This window comes from Falco naumanni, chromosome 13 (genome assembly GCF_017639655.2).
Source record: "Falco naumanni isolate bFalNau1 chromosome 13, bFalNau1.pat, whole genome shotgun sequence".
NCBI classification, from domain to species: Eukaryota; Metazoa; Chordata; class Aves; order Falconiformes; family Falconidae; genus Falco; species Falco naumanni.
Window position 1 is genome coordinate 18,277,017 of NC_054066.1, and position 14,082 is coordinate 18,291,098.

Here is a 14,082-nt window from a genome sequence, read left to right on the forward strand (position 1 = left end):
GGCTGTGAGAGCAGCCAGGCCCCACCGGGCACTGCCAGGGATGGGGACCCGGGGGGCATGCCAGGACGACTACTCCCAGGATCAATCCCCTCCCCGCACCCCCCTCGCAAGGAGCTGGGGGTCTCCTAGACCTCCGCCAGGCACTGCATTGGGCACAGTTCCCAGCAGTGGCAGGTGGCACTGGGAAGCCTCCCCCTAGATGGGGAACCTCCCACCTGCACATGGGGACTGGCCCATACCCCAGCACTGCCCAGCCACGGCGCCCCTCGGAGCCCCCTGGGCCAGAGCTGCACCGGGGGGGGGGGGGGGGGGTGGTGGGGTGGTGTCTGCAGCCCCCCACTAGACCCCTAGGACCTGCCTGTCCTTTGGGGCCTGGCACAGCCCCAGGGACAATTTGCTTCTCATGCCAACACCACGGGGCACAACAACCCATCCCGACCCCTAGAATTGCTCCCACAACCACCACCCCTTCCCCTACCCCCCCAGCCCCATAGACCCCGGTGTAGCCAGACAAGTGACACCAGGCTGTCACCGTGCTAGGGCAGGGGGTACGAGCCCACTGCACCCCCCCAGAGAAACACCCCCAATCCCGCGGAGGGGGGGGGACCGGGAGGGGGCAGCCCCTCGGTAGCTCCTCCTGCCATACCACGGAGGTGAGCTCAGCTGCAGAGCCGAGGCAGGCGAGCCCGCGGCGTGGGAGCAGCCAGCCGCCCCTGCGTGCGGCCCGCCGGCGTCACCGCGCTGGCACGCCACAGGCCGGTGACTGATGCACGTGCTATGCCACCTTCCCTCCGGCCCTGGCTGCCCCGAACCCTCACCAGCCTGCCCAGTGACAGCGATGCTGTCGGGTCCCCAAGCAGAGAGGGGACAGCCCCTGTCCTCACAGCCCTGGGCATGGATTCCGGTCACACCCCCCCACGCATCGGGTCCTCCTGACCTGCCCAGGCTCAGCTGAAACCCAAACGACGAGGTCCCCCGCAAGCAGACAGATGGCATAGTGCCATGTCATCCCTGACCCAGCTGCCTGCAATTCCCATCCCGGGGGGGCTCCCACCACAATGACAGCTGCCAGATGGGGCATGCTGTCCCCAGCTCCCCCCAGGGTGGTGACAGTCACACTGACCACAGGTTATCCCTCCCCTCCCTAGGGACACCAGACCTCCCCAGCCCGCTGGGACACCACGCTTGACCCTGCACCCCTTCCAGCATCCCTGGGGACCAGGGCCACAGCATCCCCAGTGCCCTGCACCCACCCTCCATGCCTCCACCCCCCCCACAGAAGACCCTGGGAAGTGGTGGGTCTCGAAAACAAGCTCCCACAGGGGACAGGGTCTCCCACTCACCTTCTGGCACATCACCTTGCTCGCTGTGACAGCCAGCTTGCCACCTTCCTGGTGGCCCTGTCACCTGGAAGTGATCTCACCAGCTGCGACAGCAGCAGGGCGGCTGCGGTGGCACCCCAGGCTGGCTCACTCAGCCCTGGCGGGGCCCCGGGGGCGGCCCCAAATTGCGGTGACACACTCCCCGGCGCAGGCGTGTGGGCACACACATCATGCACATACCCACGCATACAAACACACGCTGCTCTCACCAGAGGTGGGGCTGCCGGCTGCATCCTGCCCACCCCCGGGGATGCTGCTGCCACCCGGCTCCCCGGGAACCGTCCCCAGCCCCTTGCTGGGTTGTGCCACCCCCACATCCCCGCTGCAGGACCCCATACCGGTGGGTGTTTCATCTCCCTCGGTGCTGGCACCTGATGCTGCTTGCTGGGCTGGCTCAGGCAAGCAAGAGGTCTTGGGGGGCCGGCACGGAGGGCTGGCGAGCCCCGCGGTGGGGGTGGCCGGGGAGGCCGGGGTGCCAGGTTCCCCTCCGTTGCCATCTCTGGGCTCCCAGAGCCCAGCCCCATGGCCCAATCCTGCTCGCTGGCACGGACCGTCCCCTGCTCGGAGCCCCTGCCTGCAGCAGTAGCCACCTGGGCAGGAGAGATGCAGGCGGGCAAGGGCCCCTGCACGCCCACAGAGCCCGGCGCAACCCCAATCCCCTCCGTAAGCCTCTTTCCTCCACTAAATCCCCTCTGCAGGTCGAGCCAGGGCAGGCTGAGCCCGCCTTGCGCCTCCCAACTCCCCGGCGCAGGCAGGGGACAGGCAGGAATTACTGACCCTGCAGCTGATGCCCACCTCAGCCCTGAGCTCTCCCATCAAGGCGGGGACATGGTGCGGTGTTTTGGGGGACAAGCAGGGAAAGCAACACCCCCTCAGCACCCACAGCAGCCTTCCCACGTTGCCTGCCCTGGGCTCCGTGCCCACAGGCAGTGCCAGAGAGGGGGAGAGGACAGCAGGCCTGGCGTCACTGAGCCTTGGCATCACAGAGCTTGGGTGTCAATGCACCCAAGGATGCTGCCCTGGTGGGGACATTGCCGCAGTGCTTGCCACCCCCCCGCCTCGTCTCACCTGGGGGTCCCTCAGCAGTGTCAGCCCCAACGTCACAGCAAGCTGGGCAGTGTGTGAGGGGGCACGACGTCAGGGCTCAGCCATGGGGCAGGCAGGGCTGTGGTGACACCAGCTGTGGGGTCCCCCTGGGGTGAAGCAGGAAGGAGAGGTCAGGATGGGACCTCCAGCGCAGCACCCCCAGTCTGCCCACCCCTCCAGACTCCCTGGGGGGTAAAGGGTGGGAACATCTCCCCAAACTCAGGGCCAGCCCTGCCCTGCCCAGGCAGCTGAACAAGCCTTTGTGGAGCTGCACCCCCAGCCCTGGGACATGGGTGGGCTTTGCCCCCAGGTCCTGCCAGGGAAGGGGGGCACTAGCAAATGCTCTGAGCCCTGGGTCCAGCCAGCCCCTCTGCCCTAAGGGTGCTGCCAGTGGCACCCCCATCTCTACACCCCTGCAGGACATGCCACTGGGGTAGGCTGCAGCTGGCATGAAATGAGTTTGCCTGGTCTCAGGACAGATGGGCACAAAGCCACGTCCATGCCTCAGCATCTCCCCTCTGTGCTGGGACTCCGAGACGTGGGGGGCTGAAGGCTAAACCCCCGAGTTCCCCAGCACCAGAGCTGAGCAGCACCCTGGCCAGACCATCCAGCATCTGCTAGTCATCAGCACTAATTAACGGTCTAATTAGCCAGGCTGCGGCGTGGGCAGTGGCCCCCCAGGGCTGCTCAGCAGAGGGCTGGAGCAAGACTTTCTCCTTACAGCTTTCCTGCTCCAGCAGGGGCTGTGGGGGGGGCAGAGCCCCCTCCTGCCCCCCCAAAGCCATATGAGTGGGTAATGCCCCTGGGATGCTTTGCCCCAGGCAGCTGCCATCCCTCGTGGACACAAGTGGAGTCAAAACCCCGGTGCTCCAGGGGCAGGATGAGGCCTCTTGCAGAGAAACTGAGGCACAGAGCAAGGTCTGGTCTGCAGGGTGGCAGGGACGGGGTCAGCTACAAGCCCACAGCAGTTCCTGGTCCTGTGGGAGCTGCTCCTCTGCCCAGGAAGGCCTGTTGGGACAGCAGGCTAGCAGATGCCTGAGGAGGAGGAGGAGGGGAAGCATCGCCAGCCCCCCACCATACCCACAATACCCGCAGGCAGGGCTGGCCCACACCCTGCGCTAACGAATACCGGGCTAATGAGGCCCCAGTAGCTCCAGGGGTTGGTAACAGGTTGCACAGCCTGCACGGCCCCCACCCCTCACCCCCGGGCCCTGGCACGCCAGGATGGGGGTGCAGACGCTGCTTCTGCCCAGCTCCCTGCACGGAGCAGTGGCCTCAGGGCCGGCAGCGGGACCAGGGCTTGCACCCTCAGCACTTGGGGTCCATCCTGGACCCCCTCCCTCAAGACAGGCCTGACAGCACAGACCTGCTCAGACACACCCCTCTGGGCAGGTCCTGGTTTTAGGAGAGTTTGCAAAGCCCGGTACTGCAAAACTGTGTTGGAGAGCTTTGCTCTGAGCCAGCTCAGCAAAGGGCTGAGTAAAGGAGGGATGCGTAGGCCCCCAGAACATGCAGCACCCCACAAGAAGGAACCCACCTTGCGGGGTGCCAGAGTCCAGCGGTGCTGGGGCACCCCAGGGAACACTGCGCCAAGGCGGCCCCAGGGAGGCGAGTGCGTGGGGAAGCGCCGGAGCCAGGCTCTGCCCCAGCCTGCCCTGCCCAGACAGCCCAGCCCGGCACGGCCTCCAGCCCCTGGCTGGCAGCGGCTCCGTGGGCAGAGACGCTGCAAACCCCCTCCCCAGCTGCTGCTTGCAGAGCAGGTCAGGGGTCTGACTGTGCCGGGAGAGGTCGAGCAGGGTCCTCCTGGTGAGGTGGGATCCTCACCCGGGCTGTCAGCACCACCTTACCAGGTTTAACTTAAAGGTTTTATTAAAGAAAGCAAAACAAAGACCAAAAAGTACCCAAAGAGTCCTGAGCATTTGGAGAAAAACCTGCGGCAATGTGGTGGGACGCAGCCACGGTGCCGCCCGCTGAGCTCCCCGCACCTCAGCTGCTCTGGGTTTCAGCAGCAGCACAACACCCCGAGGCGCGGGGCTGGCCGCAGAGGACAAGGATGCTCTGTTCAGCCCTAGCTCCCACGAGCCTGGGGAAGAGGAAGCAGAGCAAAGCCGCCCTTCCTCCAGGAAGAAAACAAACCTTCCCCCAGCTTCTGCTGCCGTTTGGGAGGGTTCAAGGGCACTGGGCACCCACTCGCACCAGCTCTGCCCTGGCAGGCCCGAGCACAGTGGCCGGGTGTGCGACCTGCTGGCACTCAGCGGCCCTGCGGCACTTGGGCACGATGGCAGCACCAGCAGAGCCCACAGCGCTGCAGGGCACGGTGCCAGCAGCGCCCAGCAAAGCGCAGCGGGCAGACGCCAGCCCGGCAGAGCTGCAGTGCCAAGGCCCAAACCCGCCCCCCCCGACCCTCGCATCTCCCCCCAGCAAGGGGTCGCGCCTCGCTCCTTACCTCCGTGCTCACCGCCACTGCATCCTGCGCCGGGTTTGCAGCGTCACCGCAGGGAGAGGACAGGCACGGTGGCTCCCGGGACAGCCGGCATGCCAGGCAGGATGTGCCCGCCTGCCCGCCGGGGCGGGGTGCGCCGCTCGACGCCGGCGGCGGCCGGGGCGCAGGTGGGGTCCCCCGTGGGGCAGCGGGCACCGGGGGCTGGCGACGGCCTCACACCCGGGCAGCCCTGCGGCGGCTCTGCCGGGGCGCCGGGGTCCGCGAGCCGGGGCTGCTGCCGGGGCGCTCCTGCTCCCCCGGGTAGAGCTCGCCCTCCTCCTGCACCCCGCCCCGGGCCTCCCCCTCCTCCTGCCGGCCCCGCCGCACCCACCAGCGGGCGCGGGCTGGGGGGCTCGCCTCCCGCCGCCCCCCCGCCCCGCTCCTGCTGCGCCCGCCGGCTCAGGCCCTGCTCCTGCCCCCGCTTTGGGGCCGTGCTCCTGCACCCCCCGCACCGCGCCCCGCGCCCGCCGCGGCGGCAGCGCCCCGGGGCTGCCCAACGCTTCCCCCGCCGCCCCTTCCCCCGCGCCCCGCGCCCGCCGCCGCGCCCGGGCCGGCCCCCGCTCCCGGGGCCGCCGCGGCTCCGCGCCCGGCTTGGGGCTGCCGACGGCGGTCACCGGCCCCGGCCGCTCGCCCCACTCCTGCAGGCTCGTCCGCTCCCCCAGCGGCACCCAGTGCCACCGGCCCGGGCCGCCGCCACCCCCCGGCCTCCCGCCGCCTCCCGGCTCCCCGCCGCCGGCGGCCACCAGCTCCTGGCCGCGGGGCAGCGCCCCCAGCCCCGCCTCCTGCACCCCCCCGGGAGAAGCCCCCCTCTTCCTGCACCCCCGGGGCCACCCCGCCACCCTCCGGCACCGCCGGGCTCAGCCCCCCCGCCTTCCGGCGCCCCCGGGGCTCCGCTCGCCCCCTGCCCCCGGATGGTGCACGCGGTCCCGGCCCCGGTCCCCTCCCCGGCCCCGCACGCTGGGGGAGCCCCTCCCGGGGCCGCCCCCCGCCGCGGCCCCGCCGAGCCGCGCTGCCGGAGCGCCGCCGCCCCCTACCCCGCCGCCGCCGTCGCCGCCTCCTCCTGCCGGCGCGAGCTCCCGGGGCGGCGCGCGCCCGGCCGGGCCCCGGCCCCGCTCTTAAAGGCGCCGCGTCACGTAGCGGCGGGGGGCCTGGGGACGGACGGACAGACGGGTGAGGAGCGGGGCGCGGGCCCGGACAGGCGGACGCGGGCAGACTCACCCCGGGACAGAGCGCCAGGCCGCGGGGCCGCTCCGCTGCAGGACCGGGGCGGGGGCCGGTGCACGGGCTGTCCAGCCGCTGCTCCCAGGTGCGTGGGGAGGGGCTGCACCCCCACCCCCCACCTGCCCCGGCGGGGCTGGCTCTGCCTGGCTGCCGCAGCAGCGCTCCGCGCCGCCCCGGCCCGGCCTCTGGGGTGCCTCGCACAGGCACTGCAGGGAGGGGAGCCCTGCCAGGTCTGGGCAGGGAGATGCGGGAAACAACGCATTTCCAACAAGTAAATCATCCCTGTTGGAAGAGGAGGGACCAGAGCTATGCCGGGACAGCCCATAAGGAGCGCATCTTCACGGCACCGTGTTTGTAAAGCAGGAGGCGAGACCGGCGCCAGGGACGGGGAAACACAGCAGAAACGCTGCGCAGTTTAAAATGCAAAGCCCCAGACCAGCGCGGTCTCACCGGTGCAGGCGCCTGGGGGCTGGGGGCGCAGCTTCTGCTCTGCCAGGGCTCTCTGGGGCTCTTAGCAGTCAGTAACCACGTACCTGGGCCCGGGGGGAGCTCCAGGATGGTGATGAGGAGCAGGGACAAGGTGGAGGACAACTCTGGCTTCCTGGGAGACAGACACAGTCACCCACAGCCCTGCCCTGCCACCTTCCCAGCAGCAGAGACCTGCAAAGCCGGGGCCGTTGGAAGTCTGACATGTCATCCTCCTCCTCCCGACCTCCACCCCAACGCTGCAGGCTCTTTAGGGGGTCAACGGCGGTAACCAAGAGGCAGCAGGCAGGACAGGGCCGTGAAAAGACAGGGGTGGCCGCACAGCTCGCATACCTTGCTCCTCCACCTCGTTGCCAGAATCCTCATCCCCATCGCCTGCAGCGAGGAGGCCTCGGGGCCGAGCAGCGCAGCGAGCTTGGATGGTGCTATCGCATGCCAACAAGGTGGTACCGGAGCTGCCACTTCCCAGCCCTGATCAGGCAGGAGAGCAGTCTCCCTCCAGCTGCCCGAGCTCACCTGTGACCACAACAGCATCACAGCTTTGCAAGAACCCACACGAGGAGTCAAGTGTTCACGCTTCAAAACTTTATTCAAGCAGACAGCAGGTAATCCAGCAACGGGGTTTAGCACCCCATACCAGCCACATGCCAGCACACAGCAACACAGCCCGACATCCCAGTAGTCACAGTTGCAATGCTTAGCCATAAGACAGGCTGGATCTTTCTCTGCTGGCTATAAAGCGCAAGATTAAGTCTGACATCAGGATACATGCAAACACTAACTACAGTGAGAAGTCCCAGACAGCAGCTCTTAAATGCCACCCAGAGGAGTGTCACTAGCAAACCAACACAGGCGGGGTTGTACACATGCCTCAGACAGCAGGGTAGTTAAGGAAGTGCAAGGAGCTGCACAAGCCTGGACATAAGGAAAATCCAACCCTCCAAGTTGGTGAGTACTGAGCTCAGTAACGGGGCTGGGGGGCTCGTGCTTGCCTGCTCCTTGGGGAGGCCCAGGTCTCTGCTCCCGATGAACAGTGTTCTTTCCCTCCAGGACTACTGCTGGGGCTTAGGTCACTCGCTTGGTTTAGGTTTTAACATCACATCAAACTGTTTGCAGAGCACAGGGCTGGTGACAGCCAGCTAGCTGCTTTTTGGGAAAAGGCAGTACAGTTTAGCAGGTGTCACACAGCAGCAGTGTTCAGCTTCAGGTCAAAGAGCAGAGGGGCAACGTGAGAAAGGTGCCACTGATTTCTACCCTTCCACACAACACCCTGGAGGCCAGACTGGAGTTTCCAGTGAGACCTGGGGAGCAAGCAGCTTCCCATGCATGCACACCAGCATCACTTCAGTGCCAAAGCAGGCCAGGCTCTTTAGTATGCACACACACCAGAGTAATGACCAGAGCCCTCCAGACAGCTGTCGGCCCCAGGCCCTACATTCACCTTTAATTGCCCAAGTCTTTGTAACTGATTTGAAGGAAGTTTACTAAATCACAGAGCACACAGTCTAATTAGCCTAGTTTCTATAAACATTCAAGCACCAGTCCCGTGACTGGAGGCAGGAAGCCACTTCAAGACAGCACAGCTATTTGAAACAGTTCAGCCTAGAGAAGGTAGAATCTAGGGAAGTACATAACAGACCGAAGTTTGTATTTGCATCGCCACAGGAGAGTGAAAAAATAGGACTGCAGGAAACTGATCCATGTTAGATACTAACCATCAAGCTTCGCAGATGACCTTGCATGATAAGCATAGAACAATTATGGGAAACACTGTCCCCGATAATTACGTACACCCATAGTGCAACATATGGAGGTCACTGCCTCCGATATAACACTGTGGTAGGCAAAAACTACCTGGTTCTTTACACATTATGGAAGACACTGCCCCCGATAATGTCAGTTAGGTTTCAAGATACATAAGGTACTGGAAGTTTGCAGGAAGCTGCCATTCAAAAAAAATGCCTCAGCTGAGGTAAAAGAAGTTTGTCAGTGCTGCCGTGGGCAGAGCTAGGGCTACACAGCAGGCCCCTCCACCGGAGGAAGGAAGCTGTGCTACCCACACAAGCACACGGCATCTAGAAACGGGGGTGAAGACGGAGTCTAAAGCCCACAGAGGGGCATGGACACCGCAAGGAAGCCAAATTTTTCATATTTGAGTTTCCACCCAGGTTTTCAGCATTTCAAGGACCACTTTGGAGTGCAACCCGGAGACTTGCTACCAGGTTTACACCTTCAAGTTTCTTCCAGAGGGGTGTTTTTTTGCCACAGAAAGCTTAATTGATAGTTTTCCAAAACTTTTTTTGAGGGGCCTGTTCAGATTATTTTAAATGCAAAGTTCCAGTATCATGTTTGATTGTAATAGCAGATGCTGCTTTATTCAAAAACGACAGTATAACTGTCATAATTATGGAAGGCACTGCTTCCGATAATTATCTTCTATAAAAAAAACACACCATTTATAGTGAACACTGTCACTGATAAATAAATAAACAAATAAATATCTCAGTGCCAAATAAGAGCCATCCTGCAAAACGACATCAGTCAAACAGGGTTTGGCCAGCAAGAGACTCATTTTCCCAAAAGGCCCCAGAGCAACAAGGTCTGAAGTGCCAGTCTAGGGCCATTTCTCAATGCTGCAGGACTGGCTGAGGTGCCAGCTAAGGATACAAATGGGGAATTAGATAATCTTTGGGTCATTTTCCCTGGGTATTGAGACCTGCTTTGGCAGGAGCAAGCTTCCAAGATGTCATTGGGACCCTGCTGCTGAGTAAAGGCAGGCCAAGCACTTCAGAGCTTGCTGATAATCCAGCACTTGCGGGCTTTTACTAGGTTGTTGTGTTTTTGAACTGCAGGTTGGTCTCTGCAGCTCCCTGCCACAGAATGGATCCTTGTTGCAAGCATTAAGAGAAATCCATTGCCTGTTTTGTCACTAGGTTTAGGGGGCCAACGATTAAAAACCTAAATAGGTGAGGTACCTCCCCACTCAAGGTACCAGTTCAGGGGTCACCTGAACTATTAGTTTTCAAATATGCTGGAGAGCAAGCCCCACAAGCAGCTGTACGTGATGGGTTTGGACTGTGGTCAGGTGGGAGCCTGATCATAGGAGATTTCATGGTAATCTTAGTACCTGCTTTATAACTGCCTCCTGTGAATTTGTCAATGTCAGATTTAAATTTTATGTTCAACTTTGGTCAAAAAAGATTTGTTGCCAGATAATCTATAGAAACATAATGCCATGTTAGGGAGTGGGTTTCCCTAATCCTGTACCTTAACCAGGTGTTTCCCATGTCTAGAATTCATTGTCTATATCCCAGATATCACCAACTAAGGCATTGGCAGCCCCTTTAATGGTCCAGGTTGCTAGGGCCAACTGCTGTTGCAGCTCGTTCACATCCACGCTGTCCCTGCTGACTGTCAGCAGCTGCAGGTTTTCCAGCAGACTCTGCAGGGTGTGGGAGCCTTTGCCAAAGAAGATATGGCGGAAGGGAGCACGCTGTGGTGAGACGTATGGGGAGAGGAAGTCATACTCCACCTGGAGTAGAGGTGCAAATTTAGAGTTATACTCTCACCTCCCAAGGTTTTCTTTCCTAATCTGTCCCATCATGAGCTCCCAAATTCTGATCCCCACTAAGTCCTTTCTTCCAGCAGCTCTGCAACGGCCAGACCCTCTCCCGATAGCAAGTGCAAAAGTTGGTCCCGTTGACACTAAACAAGTGGAAGAGATGCTGGTCTGCACAGTGCCCACGGCTTCTAAGAAAGAGGCCGATCCCAGCCAGCACTCCCTTTATGAAGGAAGGAAAACCAGTTGTAGCTACCCACCTTCATGATCCTGTCATTCAGGGCTCTGCGGACAACCCTGTCTTCCCTGTCGCTGTTTGCGATGTCTCTTCTCAGTGCATCTGTAGCTCGCTGAAAGTCACCACGGGCGAAAAACAGCCAGTTCAAGGTCAGCCCCAGTGCCTGTGAGGGAGAATCCGTTAGCAAACCTGATTTTCTTCTTTTGCTGCTGCTCTCTCACCAAGAGCAAGCGGGGTTTTTTTGGTTTTGGTTTTTTTTTTTTGCCAGTTTAATCAAGTAGCAGAGCAAGTTCCTGGCAGGCTCTTCTGAGGTCACTGAGCTCAGTGACGTCTCTCCCCACCCACAGTTTCTTGTGGGCTTTCAGCAGAGGTGCAAATGAGATGCAAAGCTGCACTCTGCTGTGAATGATAACCAGACAAGAAACCATCCACATCCATTTCAAGAGCTCACCACTGCCGGATTAGCTAAATCTGCCTGCACTGCTCTATAAGGAACACTGATTCAGGTCACACATTGCTACACGTTTGTGCCCAAAAGAGGAAGATGTCTACCCTGTTGTATCCACTGGCAGCAGAGCCTTATTAACACACAGCCCCATGACAGCCTACAGGAATTCAGTGCACTCAGAGCCCTTTTCTTACCCTCACTTCCTGATTGTAGTAAAAAATTTTCTCCTGGAATGCTAGCAATTCTTCACTGTATCTTTCGAAGTCCAGGAAGAGCTCATGATCATGGGTCAGCCTGAGAGCTATTTGTCCAGCAACTTCTGCAGCAGCACGCATAAGAGCAGACAACTTGTCAATCTTCTTCAGGTTCTCCATGGTATCCTCAGTAGTGCCCAAGAAAGCATATTCCTTATCTTTCTGCAAGAAAGAAGGCACTGAAGTTAGGCAAGAGTGCTTCATCAGCTAGGATATTTCGCCTCCCTACAGTCTGCTTGCTACTTCCACCACATCTCATCTCCTTGTGTTGCTAAGTAGTGAGACTTTAACGGCAAAACTTCAAAGCACAGGGAACGGAGCTCCTGCATCTCATCCCTCACAGTCTCCAGTTATCAGCTGGATGCTCTGCTAGTTTATTGGACTCAAAGATATACAGACTTTTGCCCCGCCTCGGAGTTCACTGCAGAAGTGCAGGCGGGCAAACCCCAGCACCCAGTCTGGTACGTGCTGGCAGTACCCTCCAACCCTTCTTGGCAGGATAACTCCAGGTTTTTTTGTGGAAAAAAGTCTGACGCTACCAAAATCCAAGCAATTCATAAGCAGAGAAACCTGTTAGCAAAGGCTCCCAGCTACACACATGCAGTAATAGAGCAGGCTGCTTGGCTGATGCAGTTTCTGCCAGCCTCAAGCTGCAGCAGCAGACCTGAACAGTGTGAGTTAGAACTTGCTCTGGCCAATGGTACTGCTTCCCCAATGCACTTTGCTTGCTGACCAGCAGGCTGTAGTAGTCTTTCACCAAAGCAGCAACAGCTTGACATCATCTTGGTGCTTTTAGCTTCTAAATCATTGACACCTGAGCTTCCATAAAAGCAAGTGCCCTCTCTCCTAACAAAACACAAGTGTTCAGGACTCTGGAATGGAGACTGTAGGCCAACCATGCCCCATGAGCAGTCTTCACAGCAAGCACTGCCACAGCCACCAGGTTGAGATTGCATCGCCTTCCCCCGAGAGGCTCTTGCACAAACAATGAGCTTGGGACCGGCACCTTGTGCTCTGCCATCCTGGAGAGCAGATGTCCTTACAGCACCTTCCACAAAAGGAGCACACCAGGCAGGCAGATAATACTTACATTGCAGAAACCAAAGGAAACCACTGGGATTCCCGAGTAGGCCAGGAAAGGGAATGCTGCATTATCCAGACCAAGGGGAACACTGCAAAAGACAAGTTTTGAGAAGGTACCAACCAGTTTGGACATCCCAGGAGAAAAGCTAGAAGCTCTAGCATTGAAGCTCTGAGCCAAATGGACTACTCTGTCCAGACAAGACTGGCTCTGGTAAGGAGTCCCACCTGCTCATCCATTTCTTTCTGGCCAGTGGCCTTTGTACAAGGCTGTTTTGCCCTACAAAAAGGTGTCTGGGCTGCCTACAGGCAGCTGAGGGCAGCACTAAGCACAGCTATTGTTTTAGTGTTGACACTTGTTTGACCCCATTGCAGCAGGTACAGCCCACCCCAGACAAGGGGACAAGATCATCTGTGTCCTTGTACTCGGAGGGGTCCAGGTACATTAGGGCACCAACTGCTCCTGCCTCTTTGGCATTTTCAACCTGAAGCAAAAAGGAACATTAACTGCACACCCCAGCACAAACAGCAGAAACTAGTTAGTTCATGCCTTTATGGATATATGCTTCCCCAAGGAGCAGGATGACAGTACTTACACTGTTTTTACCCAGTCAGAGCCAACTCTGTCATACAGGCTTCCCGAATCCTTTGTTGGGTCCTTCACCTGCAGAGATGACAGTCACTGCACTTGTTCTGACCTCTGCTTGGGCTTCCAGGTCCATCCTGGAGCTTGCATTGCTGTGCAGATGCCAGAGTCAGGTGCTCCCCTGACCTTTCTTCACACAGGCATGGTTCATGCAGGACAGCCATTCACCTCCCACTGAACTGTGGCATTTGCTGACTTTAGATTATGCATGCATGAACTGCAATTCCCAGAGCCCAGCTGACTTCAGACAGGGCCCTCCAGAGTAGCTCAGCCCTTTCTCCTCAGAAGGTGTTAGCTGGGGAAAGTGACCCTGCACAGCTCTGGCTGCTTTCAGCTCCTCTTTATGACTACAGTCACCTTGACTAGCCCAAGACCTTTCAACTCACCCCCTTCATAGTTCTCTCCAGCAACGTGTACAGCAATGGGCTGGCAGAAATCTTCATGTGGCTGAAGCCTGCAAAAACGAAAGGGTGTTTGACATGCTGGCACAATTAACCACTACTGCTGGAGCTGCTCAGCCCTGTGACTGAGCAACAACTGATCTTCAGCTTGTTGACAAAGGATCTTCAACTGACACAGGACAGTCTACTGAGACCTAGCAGAGCTGCCTCCAGGCTTCAGCCAAACAGCAGCATCAACCCCAGGTTAAGGGATGTGTCAAGCTATTCCAGTCCCACTCAGTTTCAAGAAACTTAAAGAGTAGCAGGTTACCTAGGACTGCAGCATCCAAGTTAATGTAAGTGAAGGCTTTCGCATGCAGCGTGGCAGAGTACCCCTAGAACAAAACAAGTATTTCAAGGTCAGGAGTAGCACTAAAACACCAGGATGTTTAATCCACAGAACAGGAAATCACAACCCCGCAGTCATCACGCAGAAGTCTTATCAAAGAAACAGTACCTCCAGCCATTCAGTAGCACCCACAGCTCCATAGTCTCCCGCACTCCAGCTAGCAAAGATGATGCTGCGTCTTGGTTTGTAGCCATCTGTAAAGAGAGAGTCTGAGATGCCTGCCCTTCCCCCACAGAGATGTAGATTAGCACTGAGGGCCTGGGTTGATGAACTGCCTGCTCCTCAAACACAGCTGAAGCATTCCAGCTGCTGCAGACAAACATGCACACTAGTGGCTGCACGGACACCATACCCTTCCTCTCCCACGCTGCAGAACGGTGTAGGAAAACCATGCTGTCTGTATTTTCCCCC

At 59.1% G+C, this 14,082-nt stretch overlaps 1 protein-coding gene across 1 annotated transcript in view; it reads right to left on the reverse strand.

Moving 5' to 3' along the window:
• Nucleotides 1-7,227: 7,227 nt before the first annotated feature.
• TFRC (transferrin receptor) overlaps nt 7,228-14,082 on the reverse strand; it is a 7,100-nt gene continuing 245 nt past the window's right edge. Inside the window, exons 2-9 of the mRNA XM_040613568.1 lie at nt 13,780-13,952; nt 13,594-13,657; nt 13,269-13,336; nt 12,833-12,900; nt 12,247-12,328; nt 11,097-11,318; nt 10,477-10,617; nt 7,228-10,189 (exon numbers count right to left, since the gene is read on the reverse strand). Coding sequence (XP_040469502.1) covers nt 9,947-10,189; nt 10,477-10,617; nt 11,097-11,318; nt 12,247-12,328; nt 12,833-12,900; nt 13,269-13,336; nt 13,594-13,657; nt 13,780-13,952 — 1,061 coding nt within the window. The 3' untranslated portion in view covers nt 7,228-9,946. The remainder of the gene's footprint in view (nt 10,190-10,476; nt 10,618-11,096; nt 11,319-12,246; nt 12,329-12,832; nt 12,901-13,268; nt 13,337-13,593; nt 13,658-13,779; nt 13,953-14,082) is intronic.